The sequence below is a fragment of the Phaseolus vulgaris genome, chromosome 2, assembly GCF_000499845.2.
Source record: "Phaseolus vulgaris cultivar G19833 chromosome 2, P. vulgaris v2.0, whole genome shotgun sequence".
NCBI classification, from domain to species: Eukaryota; Viridiplantae; Streptophyta; class Magnoliopsida; order Fabales; family Fabaceae; genus Phaseolus; species Phaseolus vulgaris.
In genome coordinates this window covers 11,917,190-11,936,488 of record NC_023758.2, presented here as the reverse complement: position 1 = coordinate 11,936,488, position 19,299 = coordinate 11,917,190, and the positions used below count along the sequence as shown (strand labels likewise).

The 19,299-nt window shown below is 29.9% G+C and overlaps 1 protein-coding gene across 1 annotated transcript; it reads left to right on the top strand.

Annotated features, from left to right (window-relative positions):
• Positions 1-975: 975 nt before the first annotated feature.
• On the top strand, positions 976-7,647 carry LOC137810687 (pyruvate dehydrogenase E1 component subunit alpha, mitochondrial). The gene is made up of 8 exons (XM_068612075.1): positions 976-1,818; positions 2,330-2,409; positions 3,464-3,541; positions 5,909-6,004; positions 6,099-6,170; positions 6,713-6,766; positions 6,895-6,960; positions 7,284-7,647. The coding sequence occupies exons 1-8, from the start codon at positions 1,134-1,136 to the stop codon at positions 7,326-7,328; spliced, it is 1,176 nt and encodes a 391-aa protein (XP_068468176.1). The 5' UTR covers positions 976-1,133; the 3' UTR covers positions 7,329-7,647.
• The last annotated feature ends 11,652 nt before the right edge of the window (positions 7,648-19,299 follow it).

Genomic DNA, 19,299 nt, shown 5'->3' with positions numbered 1-19,299 from the left:
ATTTAGGAGATAAACAAAGGAACGAAAAATTCACTACCCTGTCAAAAAAATATCAAGTTTAAACATATTTAAACCTATCAACTACTTTCGTAATTATCACATTGGTTTTATATATGATGAAAACATTATAATTTATCCAATCAATGTCATTATCAATTTTGTATCAGATCAAGATCATTTATCGATTTTATATCCAATCAAAAACATATCGACGTTTATATAACCTTAACGATACATTTTTTGTTTTATGTTTAATTTGTTAGTATGTTTATTATTATATACAAAGATTTCAAAAAACATATGCCTTAATTGAATGAATTATTTTATAATTTTCTTGTGTCTCGATACTTACTCATTCTTTCTTCAACAACAACAAATAGTGACATAAAAATACTTTAAGAACATAAACAGAAGAAAAAAAATTAATTTCTCAAACAATATTAGTTCCTCCGTGGAAAAGAGATTAAGTTGCACCCACAGGTGAGGTTTCATATTTAAAGCAAGACTATTACTTTTATTTTCTGAAAATAAAAGAAGGCGAAAAGATAATTGAATGAATGAATACGAAAAAGACGACCAAGTTTAATTGGATGCATTTGGGGGTGGGGATTCATATACCATTTATATAATTAATTTCTCTTTTTTTTCCTTCAATCAAATAATACTTTAAATCAATAAACTTATTAATAGAGTTGTAATTGTTTTTATCCGACATTACAGCAAATGACAAGAATTATATTAAAAAAATTGTAGTTTGGCTGGTCTAACACAGTTCAGTCACCTTCAATACAACTCACTTTTAAAATATTGTTCATTTTTTTTATTTAAAAATACTTTATAATATTTTAAGAATATAGTTTAAGATATTTAACAGCATCCCATGCTCTATCATCGTCATAATTTAGTGTTTTAATAATTTAAAATTAAAGTGAAATAATTTTAATTGTAATACAAAAATTGAGTAAGATTATCAAATGGGAAAAAGGGCGCATAAGTGATATATTAAAGAACTCGAAATGGTTAAAAAGAGCAGCCAGCGTGATTGGTGAAAAGAGGACTTAAGGTTTTCTCTCTCTTTCTGGAATCAATATTTTTTCTAAAGCTCTCAATCTCAACAACTGCATCAACAACCCATGGCTCTCTCAACTCTCTCTCGCCGCGGCCTCGGATCTACTCTCTTCAAGCCCCTATCCGCCGCCGTCTCCTCCCGCTCGATCTCCTCCGATGCCCCCCTCACCATCGAGACCTCTGTTCCCTTCACCGCGCACAATTGCGAGGCTCCCTCACGCGCCGTTACCACCTCCTCCTCCGAGCTCCTTTCCTTCTTCCGTCAGATGGCCCTCATGCGCCGAATGGAGATCGCCGCCGACTCCCTCTACAAGGCCAAACTCATCCGCGGATTCTGCCACCTCTACGACGGCCAGGAAGCCGTCGCCATCGGTATGGAGGCCGGCATCACCAGAAAAGACTGCATCATCACCGCCTACCGCGACCACTGCACCTTCCTCGGCCGCGGCGGCTCGCTGCTCGAGATTTTCGCGGAGCTGATGGGGCGCAAGGAGGGGTGCTCGAAGGGGAAAGGGGGTTCGATGCACTTTTATAGGAAGGAGGGTGGATTCTACGGTGGGCACGGGATCGTGGGGGCGCAGGTTCCGTTAGGGTGTGGTTTAGCTTTTGCTCAGAAGTATAGTAAGGATGAGACTGTGACTTTTGCCTTGTATGGAGATGGGGCTGCCAATCAGGGACAGCTTTTTGAGGCGCTTAACATTGCTGCTCTTTGGGATCTTCCTGCTATCTTGGTCTGCGAGAATAATCACTGTGAGTCACTTTCTTTGTTGCTGCATGTTTATTCAAAGGAAGGGAAAGTTGAGATTAGTTTCTTTAAATTTTTAAATTTATTTCTAATTTGTGCATAACTTAATTTTAGCTTATAGAAAAAAAAACTCCATTTTAATTTTGCTTTTGGGCAATCCTAATTAGAACGTGCTCTTAGAAGTTCTGATCTTTAGAGTTGAGTTTTTTATTTTTTAAGTGTTATAGTTGTCTCCGTTTTATATTTTAATCCTTGGACCAGAAAACTGTAAGATTTAGCATCTACAATTGCATAAAAGTTAAGTTTATGTCTGTGGCGTCGGCACGGGAGAAAAAATTCTGACAGTATAAAACTAGTACACTGATTTTCTGACGGTGATAAGCAGCTAGAAGAAAGTGGTCTAGGGAATAAAGCTTAAAATGCGAGCAAGTATAGGGATTTGGATGAATAGTTAAACTGTGTCGTTTTCTTTTGAACTGTATTTGTGACTCTGTAGTTTGGTTTCGGTGAACACAGATGGGATGGGGACTGCGGAGTGGAGAGCTGCAAAGAGTCCTGCTTATTACAAGCGTGGGGATTATGTGCCTGGCTTGAAGGTGGGTTTCGTTTTGTGTGTTTGGTTGATATGAAATTTTAGGGCGAATTTGATGTGCTTCTCTGTCAAAAGGGTGGGTTCATGTTTTGAATGAGGTGGGGCCTGCATGTAATTAACGCAATAGTTGAGAGTCTGTGTTGTTCTTGTAAGTTGAGGAAAGTAATGTCTCTGTACTTAATGGATTGTCTAATGTCTTGGTTTGAATGGATGGGTGTGTATTAGTTTGTCTGGACTCTTTGACTCATGCACGATTGCGTTCAGTGCTCTGGTTAGTGAACATTTGGTTCAGGTTATTTTGGAGAGACGGTTGCTTATTTTTGCTTGTTTTCTGAGATATTTTTTGGGAATAAGTAATCGTTTCTTCTAAAACAATCCCAACCAAGCATGCACTTATATTTTATTTTGACAGATAATGAATTTTGTTTTGTAAAGCATGGCACTATGAATATCTATTGCATGTACTGTAGTGAAAAAAAACTATGTTCGGATGTGTTGTTAAATTATCATGTTGTATGGTGATGTTATTTATAGATTGTACATATATCTTTATTGCCTATTGATTGATTTAATTTTCCCTGGATATGAGTTCTTTGAAAATGTAGATAGATGATGACTGTTAGTTATATTATTAGGTTCTCTCACTCTCCTTTTTGTTTATTTCAATCATATTCAAGGCCATTGCTTCTTGATGTTGTTTTTGTTTTTAAATAAAGGATCTTTAGGTCTTGTCAGTTCTCTTCAAGGGTCTGAATGAGGTTCTGGTTTTTGCATGTTTCCTGTTCTTGCATTGGATGTTGATACATTGTTGACTTTCCTTTAGCCTAATCTTTGGTCTCTGTTCCTTTTTTCATGTAGTAGGACTATATTGGCTGTATGATGTACTTATTTGTTGGACTTTGCTATCATAGTTTCAAGTCTGTATTTTGTGGATGTTGGTATGCACTTGTATTTAGCATTCCTGTCCGCATATCTGTAAATAGGGTGATTAAGTATACTTAGTGGCCTTTTTAAAACAATCTTTTTATTTTTTTAACAAATATTTTTACTACGCACAGGTAGATGGCATGGACGTTCTTGCTGTTAAGCAAGCTTGCAAATTTGCAAAAGAACATGCCTTGAAGAATGGGCCCCTTGTGAGTTAATTTTTTCACTGTTATGTATGCTTGAATTTCTCTTAAAATTAATTATTCGCTGTTGGATGTTTTGAATTAGCCATTCATACCAAAGGTTGTCATTACACTGTACGTAGGGACAGAACAACTCTTTTTTGTTGTTTATCAGATTGTCTTAGCCTTGCCTTAGTGACAGGGTCATATACTTGTTGATTAATTTTCTAATAATGAAAAGAATTACTTAAAGCTGGTCAAATTAACCATAAAAATGTTTGGTTGAAAGTATAGATCTGTAAATTAATGCATATTGAGCGCATATACAGGACAACATTGTCTGGAACTAGTATTTGAAACCACGAAAAGAAGAGATGAAGAGTGACAGGAAAGAGAAATAAAGTATAGAATAGAGTAAAAGAGAAAGAAATGAGAAAAAAGATGGAAAGACTGAACTGTGATTAAGTTGAAAGGATGGAGGTGGTTGAAAACCTTGCAGTGAGTCATCAAATCCCCCCAACGTATGTGGGTTGTGTAGAGATTTCAGTAGTTTCAACAATTCATAGTTGTATAAACAAATACTCATATGCAAGTTTGTCTTAACTAATAATACATCTAGTAACCATTCCTAATATACCTTCTTATAACCGCTACTGATAGCTTCTAGTGGCCACTGTTGATAATTATCATAATCTTGATTCTTCTTTCTTCCTCGAGTCTTGCCTTTCAATTCTATTCTTCCTGAAGATAAATGTATGCCAACTTGTCAATAATTCTGATAATAAAATGTAGATAATTAAGATCACTTGCCTGATTTGTAGGACCTGACATCAAAGCTGTTTGGTTGAATTTTATCCATGGTCTGTATCTGGATCATTTAATTTATTTTTGAAGTTTAGGGAGTTGATTTTTGATTTACTTGGAATTCATTTTTCTAAACTCCAATAATTCTTATGAAATAGCATCATACTCGGAAGTTTGTATCCTTTGACGAATTATCATCTGATTAAGAAGCCATTGAGGCGCTATGAATTCTGTTTCTGTACTTAGCTAATTAATTGAAGTTTGAACCATGGGAAGAAATTATTTTGCTGAAAAGTAGTTGAATGTTACTGCTGGTACCAGTCATTGATGTGACGAATGTATTGATTCACTTTTTGAAATTTTAAAAACTAGTTTATCATCTTTTGTTGACAGTAGGTTGAGCATATTATTCATTATTTACAAATAAAAAATATGATTTATTGTTTGATTGTTTACATGATTTAAAATACGGTTTGCCTTTTCGCATATACTGCTCATCACCTACTGTATGCAAAAGGAGTTTATCATCATCCTTTTAAAAGGTTGTGACTTGGTCCAATAGTAATGGATCCTTTTTACTAAAGATATAGTCAACGTAGTTAAAATCGCGAATAAAATCGCAAAATCGTACGATGCAGCGAGTTTGGAGGCCAAACCAAGGTGACTTGGCCGGTGGATTGGTGTCAGAGCGGATCGTACCGCATCGCCACGCAGCTTGGTGGATTGCATCGAAGGACGTCGTCAAGCTACCTTGTACCCTAGCGCGGCATTTTTTACCCCAAAATTTTTAACCTAGCGCGAGCATTTTAAGGCCGAATGTGGCCGAGTGCGGCCCAAAATCATATTTTTGAGTGAGTGAAGTGGGAAAGAGTAGAGTGAAGAGTGAAAGTTACTAAATAGTCACAAACCCTAAAGAGAGAAAACAAGCACTGCAGAACTCCACCGGCACCGCTGTTGTGTTCTCCGCCACTGCCTACGCTCGTGGTCACAATATCCACCGTTTGCCATCGCCGCCGCTCGCGAACGCCACTGCCGTTGCTCATGTTCTCTTCTCTCATTCTCCATCACAGTCACGGTGCTCATTGAACTTAGGGATGATTTGGTTGAAGTTGGAGAAGTTGAACCTATGGATGATTTGGAGGTTCCTCCAATTGCTGAGGATGATGAAGGTCATGGCATAGAAAACATTAATGAAAATGAAGATCTTGTAAAAGAGGATGGTGATTATCCTTTAATTAATATGAAGGATTTCCTTTGATAGTTTATTTGTATTAGATATTTGTGAAGTTAGTTATTTTTTTATGAACAAGTTATGATTTATGAAACTGTTTCCAGTTGTGTTATGTATTGAATATTATTTTTCATATATTAGTAATTCTTATGAGTCGAGTTACAATCTTTTAGATCCTTCCCGATCCTTGTACGAGTTACTGAGTTTGACTACATTGCATATAGTACAGCATCATATGAATTGCATGACTTAAAAGAGTTGGTAATATACCTGTCATTTGTGTTGCTCTGATTAAATTATCAAAATTTATTCATTTTTATTTTATTGATTTCTCTTCCTTTCGTCATTATTCTGTCCAGATTCTTGAAATGGATACTTATAGATACCATGGTCACTCTATGTCTGATCCTGGCAGCACATACCGCACACGTGATGAAATATCTGGTGTGAGACAGGTTTGTTACACTACTCCCCATCTTACAATATCTTAGTAGTTAATTATTTTAAGAGGTTTATTTTAATTATTTTTCTTGGCTGCTATGATTGTAGGAGCGGGATCCAATTGAGAGAGTAAGAAAGCTGTTATTGTCTCATGACATTGCTGCTGAAAAGGAGCTAAAGGTGATAACGATATTGGAGTTCACTCTTAATCCCTCGAATTGGGAAACTTGATATTTTCAGAATTAGTTATGCATAACAGGCAATGGTTTTCTTTTTTATATCTATGGCTAAATTCACTCTGGTTGTTTTCCTGAAGACAGTCCATAATAGAAACTTCATTCTTTATAATGTTGAAGGGTATCTAATTTATCTAAAAGATTTTAGGAATCATCTTATACAGGCATGAAATTAGAGTACAAGCGGGGCTGGTAGTCCTTTATGGTACTATTCTATGGAGTTTAATTGTCCCTATAAGTATTTCTGCTGTATGCAAAGATGAATTTATCGATTTTGTGGTTCACAAATAATATTTCAGGGTTAACTTCAAATTTTGTTATATTTAACCATTTTTCTGTGCATGGGTTTTTGTGATTTTAGGTAACATTTGTTTGAAGTTTGAGCAGTTTATGGTTTATTATGCAAATGTCTTCATGTGTATTATGTAACAGTTGAATTGTGATGGAATGCTAGTCAAATATATTAATTTCGTTTCCTTCTTGTAGGACATTGAAAAAGAAGTCAGAAAAGAAGTTGACGAAGCCATTGCTAAAGCAAAGGTGAAAAACATAACTTTTCTATTTATTCTCTTGGCTGATAATTCGTTTCTGTATGCCTTATATTTTCACACCCTGTAATGTCCATATATCGTTTACGATCTGGGTTTTGTGTTCATTTCTATTTCCAGGAGAGTCCAGTGCCAGATCCATCTGAGTTATTTAGCAATGTGTACGTTAAAGGTTTAGGAGTTGAGGTATGAATTTCATCCAAACTGCAATAGCTTAAGAATTTATAGAATGGATATATATATATATATATATATATATAATTGAATAGTTTGGTTCAGTATTTATACAGTTCAAATATCAATTTCGGGGAAGTGACAGGATCATTGGTTTTTAAGATTACATTTAAAAGATGCAACTGCACTCTCACGTTGAAACAATTAATAATTGATTTGTTCATACATACATACACATGTATCCCTCCCTAGGTTTCATTATTTGCATTGGTGAATAACATTAGTTAAGAGATGGTATGCTTAATACTTATGATTGGTGGTGTTATGTATTGCAGGCATTTGGTGTTGATAGGAAAGTACTGAGAGCTACTTTACCATAATGAAGAACTTGGTCCTCTGAATAGCTTACCACCATCTGGTAGCAGAGTCATGGAAATAATGAAGAATAAAAGGTTCTACAGCAGGGTCCTGTCTCCCCCTATTTGTTGAGTTTTTTACCCTCGTATATATTGTGAATCTATGCTTGGGTAGCAACGGGGCGGAATTATTATTTTTTTTGCCATGTAATTTTTTTGGAGGAAACTCACAGCCAAAGCATCATTGTGATTGATGCAACTCAACTGGGGTGTTTTGCGGATTTCAGGAATACATTGTGCACACTATATTTGCAAATATGTAGTTCAGAATCATTTAGACACACATCTCACTCATACACTTCAAAATCACAACTATTTAACTCTAACCCAAACACCCAATTTAATTTCAGCTATATTCAACACAAACATGCAAAATGCAACATTTTACTATTTTGTTGCATACACTAGACAAATAAGTTGTGTTTTTTTTTTAAATAAAAAGGTTACTTGTTAGACATGAATGAGGTTCCCTCTAGATTGGCACCCAGAGTTCAGATAAGTTGTGTTATTTTTACAATATTTTCTTCATTATTTACTTATATTTTTTGAGTAATCTACTCTATCTTATACTTCCTTCTCATTTCATCTTAGTAATAAAATAATATAGTAAAATTATTGTGGAGGCATAGACTTTTTCTCGACTGTTTTGTGCATTATGCATTATGCATTAAACGGCTAATAAAAAAAAGAAATGCATTGAATTAATCATGCATCAATTTGTTTTGTCATACGATGAGAGAACGAAAATATGTTTTAAGTTCATCAATAGTATAAATTTATATTAATTTTTTTTAATATTTACTTTGAATATTCTCATGTATACTCAATAAAAATTAAAACAATAAATATATTAATGATAAAGGAGATTGAGAGAAATAGAACTAAAAGAAATTATTCCCATTAAGATAAAAAAAAATTGTGAATAGTATTATTTTTTGTTTTTTTAAAAGATCAGAAGCATCAAGTTCATCATGGCTCATGCCTCCTCTCACTATTATTAACTATTAGAATTTTTCATTCAGTCCTTTTAGTAGCAAATTTTTTTTTCCTTTTGGTACAGATTTGTTCTAATTCAATACATATATCATTTATGATTTTTTTTTGCTATTTATCGGACAAGTTTTCATATGATAAAAATTGAGTATGTAATTCAATTATATAAATTGTAATGACAAAATATACTACTTGCTGCTTTCTAAATGTCACAATTTTTTTTTAGATTTTTATTTATTTAATTTCAAAATTTACCCTTCATCTTATCTTTCTAAATGTCACGATTGTTCTTTTATTATTTATATCCTTACCCTTCATCTCATCTTTAATTAATTTACATATATGTATTTGTTCTGATATAAATTAAAAAAATAAAATAAATAATTTTAGAAATACTTTATTAAATTAAAAATATATTTATTTTTATTTTTAAAAGAAAAACTTTACGCAATGTTACCAAAGAGCGATGCACTGGATCCATTCATGCATTAATTAAGCCATTAACCCAATACACATTAACTACTCATTATAAGATTATAAGGAGAGAGAAAAAGTGTTGAAGATCACACTAGAGAAAGAATACCAAAGAGGAGTTTTTGTTTAGGAAATAATTTAATATTTACGTGATAGTGTCATACAATATAAAAATTTATCATATGAATTTGAAGAGGCTAAAAGTAGTTCATATATTGTTGTGATATATAGGTATGGGAATATAAGTATATCCTCTGACATGTTAGACCACAATCGTCTAATGTATAAAAATAGATAGTTTAATATCTAAAAATATATATAAGCAAGAGAAAATGAGGGTTATTTAACACATATTAGATCAGAAATGTTTTTTTGTATAGAAGACAAAATCCATCTAGCAGATGAGATTGTTCTTTATCGGTATTAGTTTGTTTTAATTAGAGTTTTCAAAATTTATATAAATAGGTTTTGTGCTATGAATAAGATTAAGTTTTTAGAGTGTGGAGTTTTCAATAATCGAAATAATAGTTTTTCATTTTTCCTTACCTAGATTATGGTGTTTTTTTTCTTCTTCTTCGTCACAACTTCTCCTTCTTCATCACACTCTATGGCTTTTATAGTTTTGCCCTTTAACTATTTTACGTTTTTACCCTTCTTTAATGGGTTATCATCCTCTAAATGATATCAGAGCATGTTATGTTTTGTTGCTATTTGTTGTGTTTTTTATTTTTTCTTGATAATATTTTTTAAAGGTCAATGAAGTAATCATTATAAGAAATTTTTCTTATCATTGATCAATGCCTAAATCTTAGTAGTACCTATTATTTTTATCCTGGAGTAAATCCAAGACTGATTTTTGTTTTGTTATCCTTTAATAAAACTAACTATTACATTTGGAAGAAGAAATATGAAGAAGACTCTTTTATGAAAGAACAAATTGAATTCTTTTGTGCATATCAAATGCTATAAATAATTTTTGGAAACAATGTGAATATCAGAATCAATAATAATCAACAATTAAATACTTAGGTATCACTGAATCATAATCTTTTAAATTTTAGAATAATAAAAACATTATATTCCCAAAATTTCATTTGTATTATATTTCTTAAAAACTTTACAAGTCTCTATAATTTTTAAACGTTGAAATCAACCAGACATTAATGAAGATTTATTTTATCAAAATATACTTTCTAAAAACATTTTAAGACTAATTTTAACACTGTAAATTCAAAAACTTTATAATAATGAGTTCTTTATTATTGTTTTGGTGTATCAGTCCATAAAATAATTTAAAATCATCAAAGAAGTTATTTTTCATTCAAAAATCATTAACACAATCAAGATATATAGTTTTTTAATTGCTTTATTTGAAGTTCAAAATATAGAAACTTTTCAGAATTAATCCTTTAGTTCTTTTAAATGAAAACGTTGATTTGTATGATCAAATGATATTAAAAAATAATCAAACAAGGTCAGAAAGCATTTTAAGAACATTGAGATTGAGTTTAGATATTCTTAATACATTAGTTTGTCTAATGTGTAAAAGATGAAGTGATTTTCTAATAAACAGAAAAGACAAAGTGACTGTCAAATGGGTTCATGATTATTTTTCCGTCTAACTCATCTTGTTTCTTTGAAATCATCTAGCATGTTGCAATGAGATTTTTTTACGCGTTCTTGTACGATGAGACCGTCTAGCAAGTCTTTTCATAGTGAAACTATCTAGCATGTTAAAATTGTATAGTTAAAGTATCTAATGAGCTTAAGCTTTGAGAGATCATCTAACAATTTTAATATTTTAGGACCTTCTAACATGTTTAAACTTAATAGATTGTTTAATGTGTCTTTGTCTAGTTCTACACATACAATAAAATCTTATAGTGTTTGTTATCATCAAAACTCATAGGCTCTCTTATTATGAGATAATATAATAGGTGTTAGACCATCTATCAAGTATTGGACCGTCTAACGTCTTAACAAATTTTTTTGTTAATATCGTTCTTAACTGGAAAGGACACAATATTGATCTTTGGAATTATAGACTAGCACATCCTAATAGCAAAACCATTCAATAAATGTGAAAAAAAAAATCCTTATGTGCATTCTATTTCTAAGATTGCTTGTGATATATGTCACTTTGTCAAACAACATAAACTACCCTTTTAGAAAAGTACGCCATATTTTTTAATGCTTTGTTTGGATGAGAGAGTGGATTTGAGATGATTTGAAGGAAAAGTGTAAAGAAAGTTAAGGTGTTTGGATTAAGGTAAATAGAGTGGAAAATGTAGGGAAAGTTTATGAAAGTTTGTGAGTGATGTGATATATATGATTGAAATTATATTTTTTTTTAATTGATAAGAATGTAAGTTTACAAATTTACCCTTATATCTAAAAATTGTTAAAAAATTAATTTGATTTATTTATTTAAAAATTATAATTATTTTAATTAAAATATTATTTAAATATTTATAATTATAAATATTTGATAAAAACTTATTTTTACATTAAATATATTATTATTTTTATCTTTATTTTTTGTAATTAATATAATTATTATATAAATTTACTATATTATTAAAAAATATTTTTTTATTATTATTTATATTTATAATTTATTATATATAATATGATTAATTATGTTATTTTATAATAAATTTTTTTTATAATTTTTTTATAATTTTATTATATTTTTATATTTAAATTATAAATTTATTTTAAATAAAAATAATAATAATTTAAGTGTAAAATGAGAAGGATAAACAAGTAAATTGTAATTAATTAATTAATTAATTAAATATATATTTATTTAGTAAATTGTAACTTTCTTCGCAAATCAGCAAAGAAAGTTTTGATTGAATTTTTTTTTTCGATTTCCGTATGTTTTTGGCTCTATCTGTATTGGTTTTCACACTTTCTTCACAAACAGTAAATACATTATTTCCATCGCCCTAAAACAAATAGGGCCTAAATTCTTTGAATTGGATTCATATTGATATATAGGATTCTATTAGTATTCTTTCTACTCGTGATCACAAATATTTTTTAATCATTTTTTATAATCATTCTATACACACTTGGATATATTTATGAAATCAAAAGGTGAAACTAGAGTTCTTCTGTACAAATTTGCCATGTATGCTAAAATTCAGTTTCAATATGACATTCAGAATGTTAGGTTTCATAATGGAAATCAGTTTGGTTTTATTGAATTATATAATAAGTTTGATATTTACACCAAAAAATTTGTGTTGAAACTCCTCAATAGAATTCTGTTGTGAAGAGAAAACATAAACACATTCTGAACATAACTTAATATGAGTTACCTAAAGTTTATTTGATAAACAGGTTACCCTTAGTTATTCTGATTTTTTTTTCTCATTATCAATAATTGTATAAACTACCTCCAACTTATCTTGATTTGAAAATCTTTGGATCTTTCTATTTTCCTTCTAGTCTTCAAAATAATTGAACTAATCTTGAACCTGGATATAGGATTTTTTTGTTCCTTGGATATAAATATGGAATAAAAGGGTATGTCTTGTTAGATACTAATAATATGGAGGTTTTTATTAACAAAAATGTTTTTTTATGAAAATATGTTTCCTTAAAAAGTTTTAAATGGGGCATCCTAGATGACATGATTCTATAATATAAAAAAGTTTTGATTTTTTACTCGAACCCTTAAATAACAACAAACCACATTTTACGAACAATGATAGGATCCAATAGTTATGGGATGTAGGAATAATTGACTCCATATGGGGGGTTTGAATGGAGCGTGAACTCAAATTGTGAATCTAAAGACAAAATGAAAATAACGTCTAACAAAGAGGAGAGAGAAGTAGACACTAATTTACACTGGTTCACCCTATCACTTAGGTTACAGCCAGTCCTCTTAAGCAAACCATTTAAGTGATTTTCACTAACCAAACACTTTGGTTACAACAAGTTTCAACACCTCTTCAGGAACAAGTATTCTACACCTCTCCAAGTACATGTATTCTCCACCTTTCTAGGTACAATTATTCTCAACCTTTCCAAGTACAAGTTTTCTCCACCTCTCTAGGTACAAATATTATTCATCTCTCCAAGTATAAGTATTCTCCACCTCTCCAGGTACAATTATTTTTCACATTATCTAGGTACAAGTATTCTACACATCTTCAGGTAAACCAGTCTTAATTTCCCTTTGAGATTAAGACCTCTCAAAATATGGGAAAAACACTCTTAAAAGAGAGAACAATCAAAACTCACTGGGTATATTACACAAACTGAAGAATTTAGCACACCAACCCAACTCACTATACGTTTTATATACAACAAATCTAATTTGTACAAAACATTTTTTTTTTCGTTCTTATAAACTTGTATTTCTTATATCTCTTATTGTTGTTGTTGTTTATCTCTTGTTCATCGAATTCTAGCTCCTTCCATAGCTTTGGAAAGATGACCATTGAAGCTTGAATATGCAGTTCATCATTTTGGTATTAGATGCTCCAAAAGGAAACTCTTCCTCTAAAGATCTCATACCCATATTGACCTTTTAATTTGATACCGTTGGTCTTTGAAAACATTCTTTTCTTGTAAGCATTTAAATGTTGAGACTTAAATCTTCTTAACTTGAGTTAGGATCGAATCCACATTGTAGCATCTTCGTTCTATCATTAGACGTTTTATAAGGTAATTTATGCTTTGATGATATCTTGTTCGTCTTAACCAATTAATATCACGCCGTTGAATTTTGACATCTTTCTTTACTTGTAAATATTTGAACGTTCAAACTTGAATCTTCTGTAATTCAAGTTTGTGCAAATCTCGAACTGTTTTTCATTATTTTCATATTAGACGCTAGAGAAAACTTCTTATTTAAAGATTTCTACATGTCTTTAGTGTTTATCTGTTTATGTTAATCTTCGAAATCATTTCATATTTATATATATTTAGACAATGAAGTTTGCTTCTTTTAATATTGAAGTCTACTTGAATCTTACGTTGTAGCACATTCGTTTTTCGGTTAGAAACTTTGGATTTGATCTTTCTAGTCGTCTTTAGCGCTATAAATATTTTTTGAAAACAATTTAAAATTCATAATCAGATGGATAATATCATATATATTTAACTTTCAAAATATATAACTTTCAAAAACTTTTTAAGTATATGTATAAATTTTAAACGTTGAATTAAATTAAATTTAATTATGAAAACTTAATATTGAAATCCGAGATTAATTATATATACTTTTTAAAAAATTATCGTTAACCACAATGTTTTTGAAAATTTTCCAATATTGATTTAATTTTGATCGGTGAAGCATATCAATATATAAAAATAATTTATTAATAATAATCTCAAAAAATATCTTTCATTCAAATATCATCTTATATGAAGTTTTCAAAATGATCTATATTTTGTTCAAAATCAAAACTTTCCATAAATGATTAATGAGTTCTTTTGAATAATTTTTTTTATTTATATCAGTTACTATTATCAAATGAGGTTAAAAAATATTCAAGAAATATTAAAAATCATTTTTAGAACATTGAGATTGAGTTTTAAAAATCCCTTTATGAATTAAAATGTCCAACGCATAGAAGACAAAGTGTTTGTCTACCCTGTTCATGATGAATGTATTCTCTAACTCCTCTTGTCCTTTGAAATTGTCTAACATGTTGAGCGTCAAGAGACCATCTAGCATGTTGAGCATCAAAATACCGTCTAGCACGTCTTTATACAATTGTCTAGCGTGACAAAGTTGTAGTCTTTGTTTTACTTCTTTTAACACAAGGATCGTCTAACAAGTTTTAAACTATGAGAGACCATCTAACAGTTTTAATACTCCAAGATTGTCTAACATGTTTTAATCTTAATAAACTATCTAATGTGTTTATGTCTAAGTTTGCACATGAAGAAACTTTGTTAAAAACCTTAATGCATCTTATATTTTTTCTTATCATCAAAACTCATAGAATCTTTTATCATAAGATCGTCTAATGGGTATTAGATTGTCTAGTAGACACTAAATTGGCTAGCATATTAACATGGGAATCATAGCTTTTTTGTTAATAAGAATATGAACAACAACATAGAAGGTATTATGATAAACACAAAGGATATCATTCACAATGAAGAAGAGGAGATTCAAGGAGAATTTCATAGCAAAGTCTCAATGACAATGTCAATTTGAGAAGATCAACCTGAGAAAAGATAATTCTTACCTTCTTAAAGGACTATCGTCATCAGGTCAACACTACTATAACCACTAATTCTAATGTCTCAAAGTATTATGTTAAGACTCCTTACCTTATATTATCTATTTTGTCGTATAATTTTTTATTTGCAAAACACCTAAATTACATTCTTGCTATGTCTTCTAACATTAAACCTCAATCTTTTAAACAAGCTTATAAACATCATGAGTGGATTTCTACCAAGAAGAAGGAGATTAAAGCTTTCTAAGATAATCACACATGGTATCTCACTGATTTGCTTGTAGGGAAAACACTCATTGGATGTAAATGGATTTACAAGATAAAACATAGAGCTGGTAGAGCTATTGAAAGACATAAAACTCGACTTGTTTAAAAAAGGTTACACATAATTAGAGGGAATTAACTATTTATACATTTTTCCCCTGTGGGTAAACTTACCACTGTTAGACATTTTTTAGTCATTTCTTCAGTTAAGAATTGACAGTTACATCAATCAGATGTTGATAATGCATTTCTACATGGAAACCTAAATGAAAAAGTGTATATGACACCTCCTTTAGGATTAATTACTGGAAAAAAAAAAGTCAGGTTTATAGACTCATAAAATGTTTATATGGCTAAAACAAGCTAGCAACTAATGGTTTGCTAAGCTCTCCTCCTTTCTTACTAATTTTGGATTTTTTATATCTAAATTTGATTATTCTCTTTCTTTGAAAAACATAAAATTCTCTCACAATTTTACTTGTAAGTAGATGATATAATTCTTGCAAGAGATTCCTTATAAGAAATTTAGAAAATTAAAAAAAAAATAGTCTTTCAAGATCAAAGATCTTGGATAACTCAAACATGTTATGGGGGTTGAGGTGACCAGATTTAAGAAGGGAATTCATATATGTCAAATGAGATATGCCTTTGACATTTTAAAAGAAATTGGGATGATTGCAAGTAAGTCTTGTTTTACCCTTCTTATTTTTAACAATAAAATTGTTTTTTAAGCTACAAATAAGCAACGGGATATAAATCCTTATAGAAAACTGATAACTCTTTTTTTCGGCAAGTGCACCGAGTGAGAAGTAATAATTATTTTATCAATTAAAGTCTATAAATTCCTATCTTTTTTTATGCAATATTACTGAATTATGAAACTTATCAAAATCTCATTGGCAAACTCTTATATCTCATTAATTCTAGGCCATATATAAGTTTTGGTGTACATCTTCTCAGTCAATTTATACAAAAACACACAACTCATCATTAACAAGTTGCTCAACATATTCTTCACTACATCAAGGCCAACTCTGCATATGGATTGTTTTTTATGCTAAATTTGAAGTGTGCATAAGGCCTTAGTGACTTTGACTGAGCATTTTGCCCAAACACAAGATGTTTTACAACTGTCTACTATATTTTTCAAGGGTCATTTCTTATTTTGTAGGAGTCAATGAAACATAGTATTGTTTCTTGTTCTTCTTCTGAAGCGGAATACAAAGTGCTTGGCGCTAGTGCTTGTGAGCTACAATGGCTCAGTTACAACTTTGATTCCTAATGCTCTTTACTTTGACAATCAGTCAACTTGCCATATCGCACATAACCTCAACTTTCATGAACGAATGAAACACATTGACATAGACTATTATATGGTTCGTGGGAAGATTCAAGACAACCTCTTTCATCTACTACCCATCCGATCTTCTGATCAGTTGGCAGATATGTTCACAAAAATCCTAAATCGAGTAGCTTTTTCAAACATTTCTTACCAAATTGGGTATGATGAGTATACATCATCCAACTCGAGGGACACTACAAGAAAAAATATATTTATCTACAAAAAAAGTTCGTAGGTAACAACAAAAATTCGTATGTAATTCGTCATTATACACGGATTACCCATATAAAAAAATAGGTAATATCCACCAACTACAGTCTGTAAGTAAATTCGTATGTAGTCTTGCATATTTTTTATTTTATTTTTATTATTTTTCTTAATTTTTATTATTATTTACTATTATTGTTTAGAATTATTATTTATAATTATTATTAGTAATTTTTACTTATCTTAAGATGATTATTATTAATTATAGTAACAAAGTGATGTTCGAAGGACTTGACAAGTTTTTTGAGTGAATAAATAATCTTTAATCAGTCAAGTTTTATTGTTATATGATTATTTTTATTATGATTATATTTATTATTATGACTATTATAATTAATATTAATAATATAATTAATATTATTTATATTATTTATATTATTCATATTATTCATAATATTAATAATATAAAAATTAATATAATTTATATTATTAATTATATTCATATTATTAATTTTATTAATAATTAATAATAGGAATATTATTATATAATTTTATTTTATCAATTTATTCTACTTTTGCATAGACTATAAATACATACTCTTACGAAATTTTAGTTAAAAAACAATTTTATAAAAAATTCAAAAAAAAACTCTTGGGAATTCATTAGGAAAATTATTTGAGATTAAAAAATGTTCTTAATGTTCTTACTTTAAACGTCACTTAATTTTAACATGTCAAAGAGGAGAAAGTGAAGTATCACACTTTGTATTCTATTACAGCATATAAAAGTTCGTTTGTTTACCAAATTTTCGAAAAATCTGTTCATTCCTATTTTATATAAGCATTCTTTCAAAAAAATTATATTATTTTTATCAAAATATCCTTAATTACTTTAGAAATTTGTTTGTTGTCAGTAAATAATAAACATTGTAAAATAGAGTAAACTTTTTTTTCTAATTTTGTGAGAATTGTAGATGGTAGAAAGAATGAAATGGTGAGTTCTAATAATGTTTAAGAATAATTTAAAAAAAAATGAATCTTTAGCATATTTTTAATGTTTTGATTTAAATAATTTGTCTTAATTCTTGTAAAATAATTAAAGGGTGTTTTTATACAGTTGGTATGTGGTACCCGAACCATTTGTCATTTACCATGAATCATTTACTCTCAAGACACACGTCTTACTAATTCATACACTTATTTTGAAAAGACAAACTATTTTGTATGATAATGATAATATTTACGCAATAAAGTACTTTATGGTTATTTAATTATAAATATTAAAAAGCTGTTTCATTTGTGACTAATAGTTCAGTTAATTAATTTTTAAGAGTTGAATCTTTTATATGAAATAAATAATTCATTCATGAAGATAAGAATCTAGCTAGTTAATTTTAACTCCTCGTGATTTTAAATTTTATTTCAGTATCAATAATGATTAAATAATTTAAGTATTTATTTATTTTAGTGGCATTACTTATACGTAATTTAAGAGATGATTTTGTTGTCAATGTATTTGACTTATATTATTAAAAGAAGAGGAAATAGAATGAAAAGATGAAAATGACTTGATTAAATTATTGACCATAGTCATCCTATTTAATGAATACAATTTAATAATAAATTACAGTAATTATTAAATTAAAATTGTTACTTGTTAGCAACAGTTTGGAATAAAGTGAAATACACAACACAACTACTTATGTTGTTTTCTCCTTTGGTTTTTTCCTCCTTTTTGTAACCTCCATTACACCTTCATCATCACTTTTAAACTATGAAACTCCATTGTTATATCAATGGTTCCACCCACTTCCAATACCCTAAGCAGCCAACATTCTTTATTTATTCACCAATTGTTAACATTAAATCATTGCAATTTGCAACACTTTTTGTACATTTCTTCATACAATCTTTAAAAACAGAACCAAACATTTTATATTGTGATACGTAATTTTGCTTAATTTGCACATGCATGGAGGTGGCAAATGATGAAACCAGTTGTACTCCACGGGTGAGTTGTAGCCGTCGGATGCATTTTTTTTATCAGTGATTGATAATCGCTGTACGTTGCCTACGAATCTTCAGATTATTATATAGGTGGGTCCCACTGGTGCTGTGACATGGCCCACCGCTGAGGAAAAGAAAGACATGTTTATGATTCTTTGGTTAGGTATGCTGCCACGTGGCAGAATCTTATGTGAAACTGGGATGAGGACAAAACCACCGTAGATGAGTCTGGACGCACCATTAACTATGTGTACCAACGCTCAGAGTATCCAATGCACGCTCTAAATTATTTACGCACCTTACCAGTACAAACTACTTTCTCTTCTTTCTTAAATCAATAAAAACAAATAAATGATAAAATAATAACAACATTACTCAGACAATTATTTACATAAAGTTAAATACCTAAACAGAAAAAAAAAATTAACATTTTAAA

What these genes read in the sequence shown, in the direction of transcription:
- LOC137810687 (XM_068612075.1), top strand. Translation starts at nt 1,134, where the DNA reads ATGGCTCTCTCAACTCTCTCTCGCCGCGGCCTCGGATCTACTCTCTTC. An exon ending in CCTTGAAGAATGGGCCCCTT is followed by an intron (nt 3,542 to 5,908) that starts GTGAGTTAATTT and finishes TATTCTGTCCAG; the next exon opens with ATTCTTGAAATGGATACTTA. An exon ending in CTGCTGAAAAGGAGCTAAAG is followed by an intron (nt 6,171 to 6,712) that starts GTGATAACGATA and finishes TCCTTCTTGTAG; the next exon opens with GACATTGAAAAAGAAGTCAG.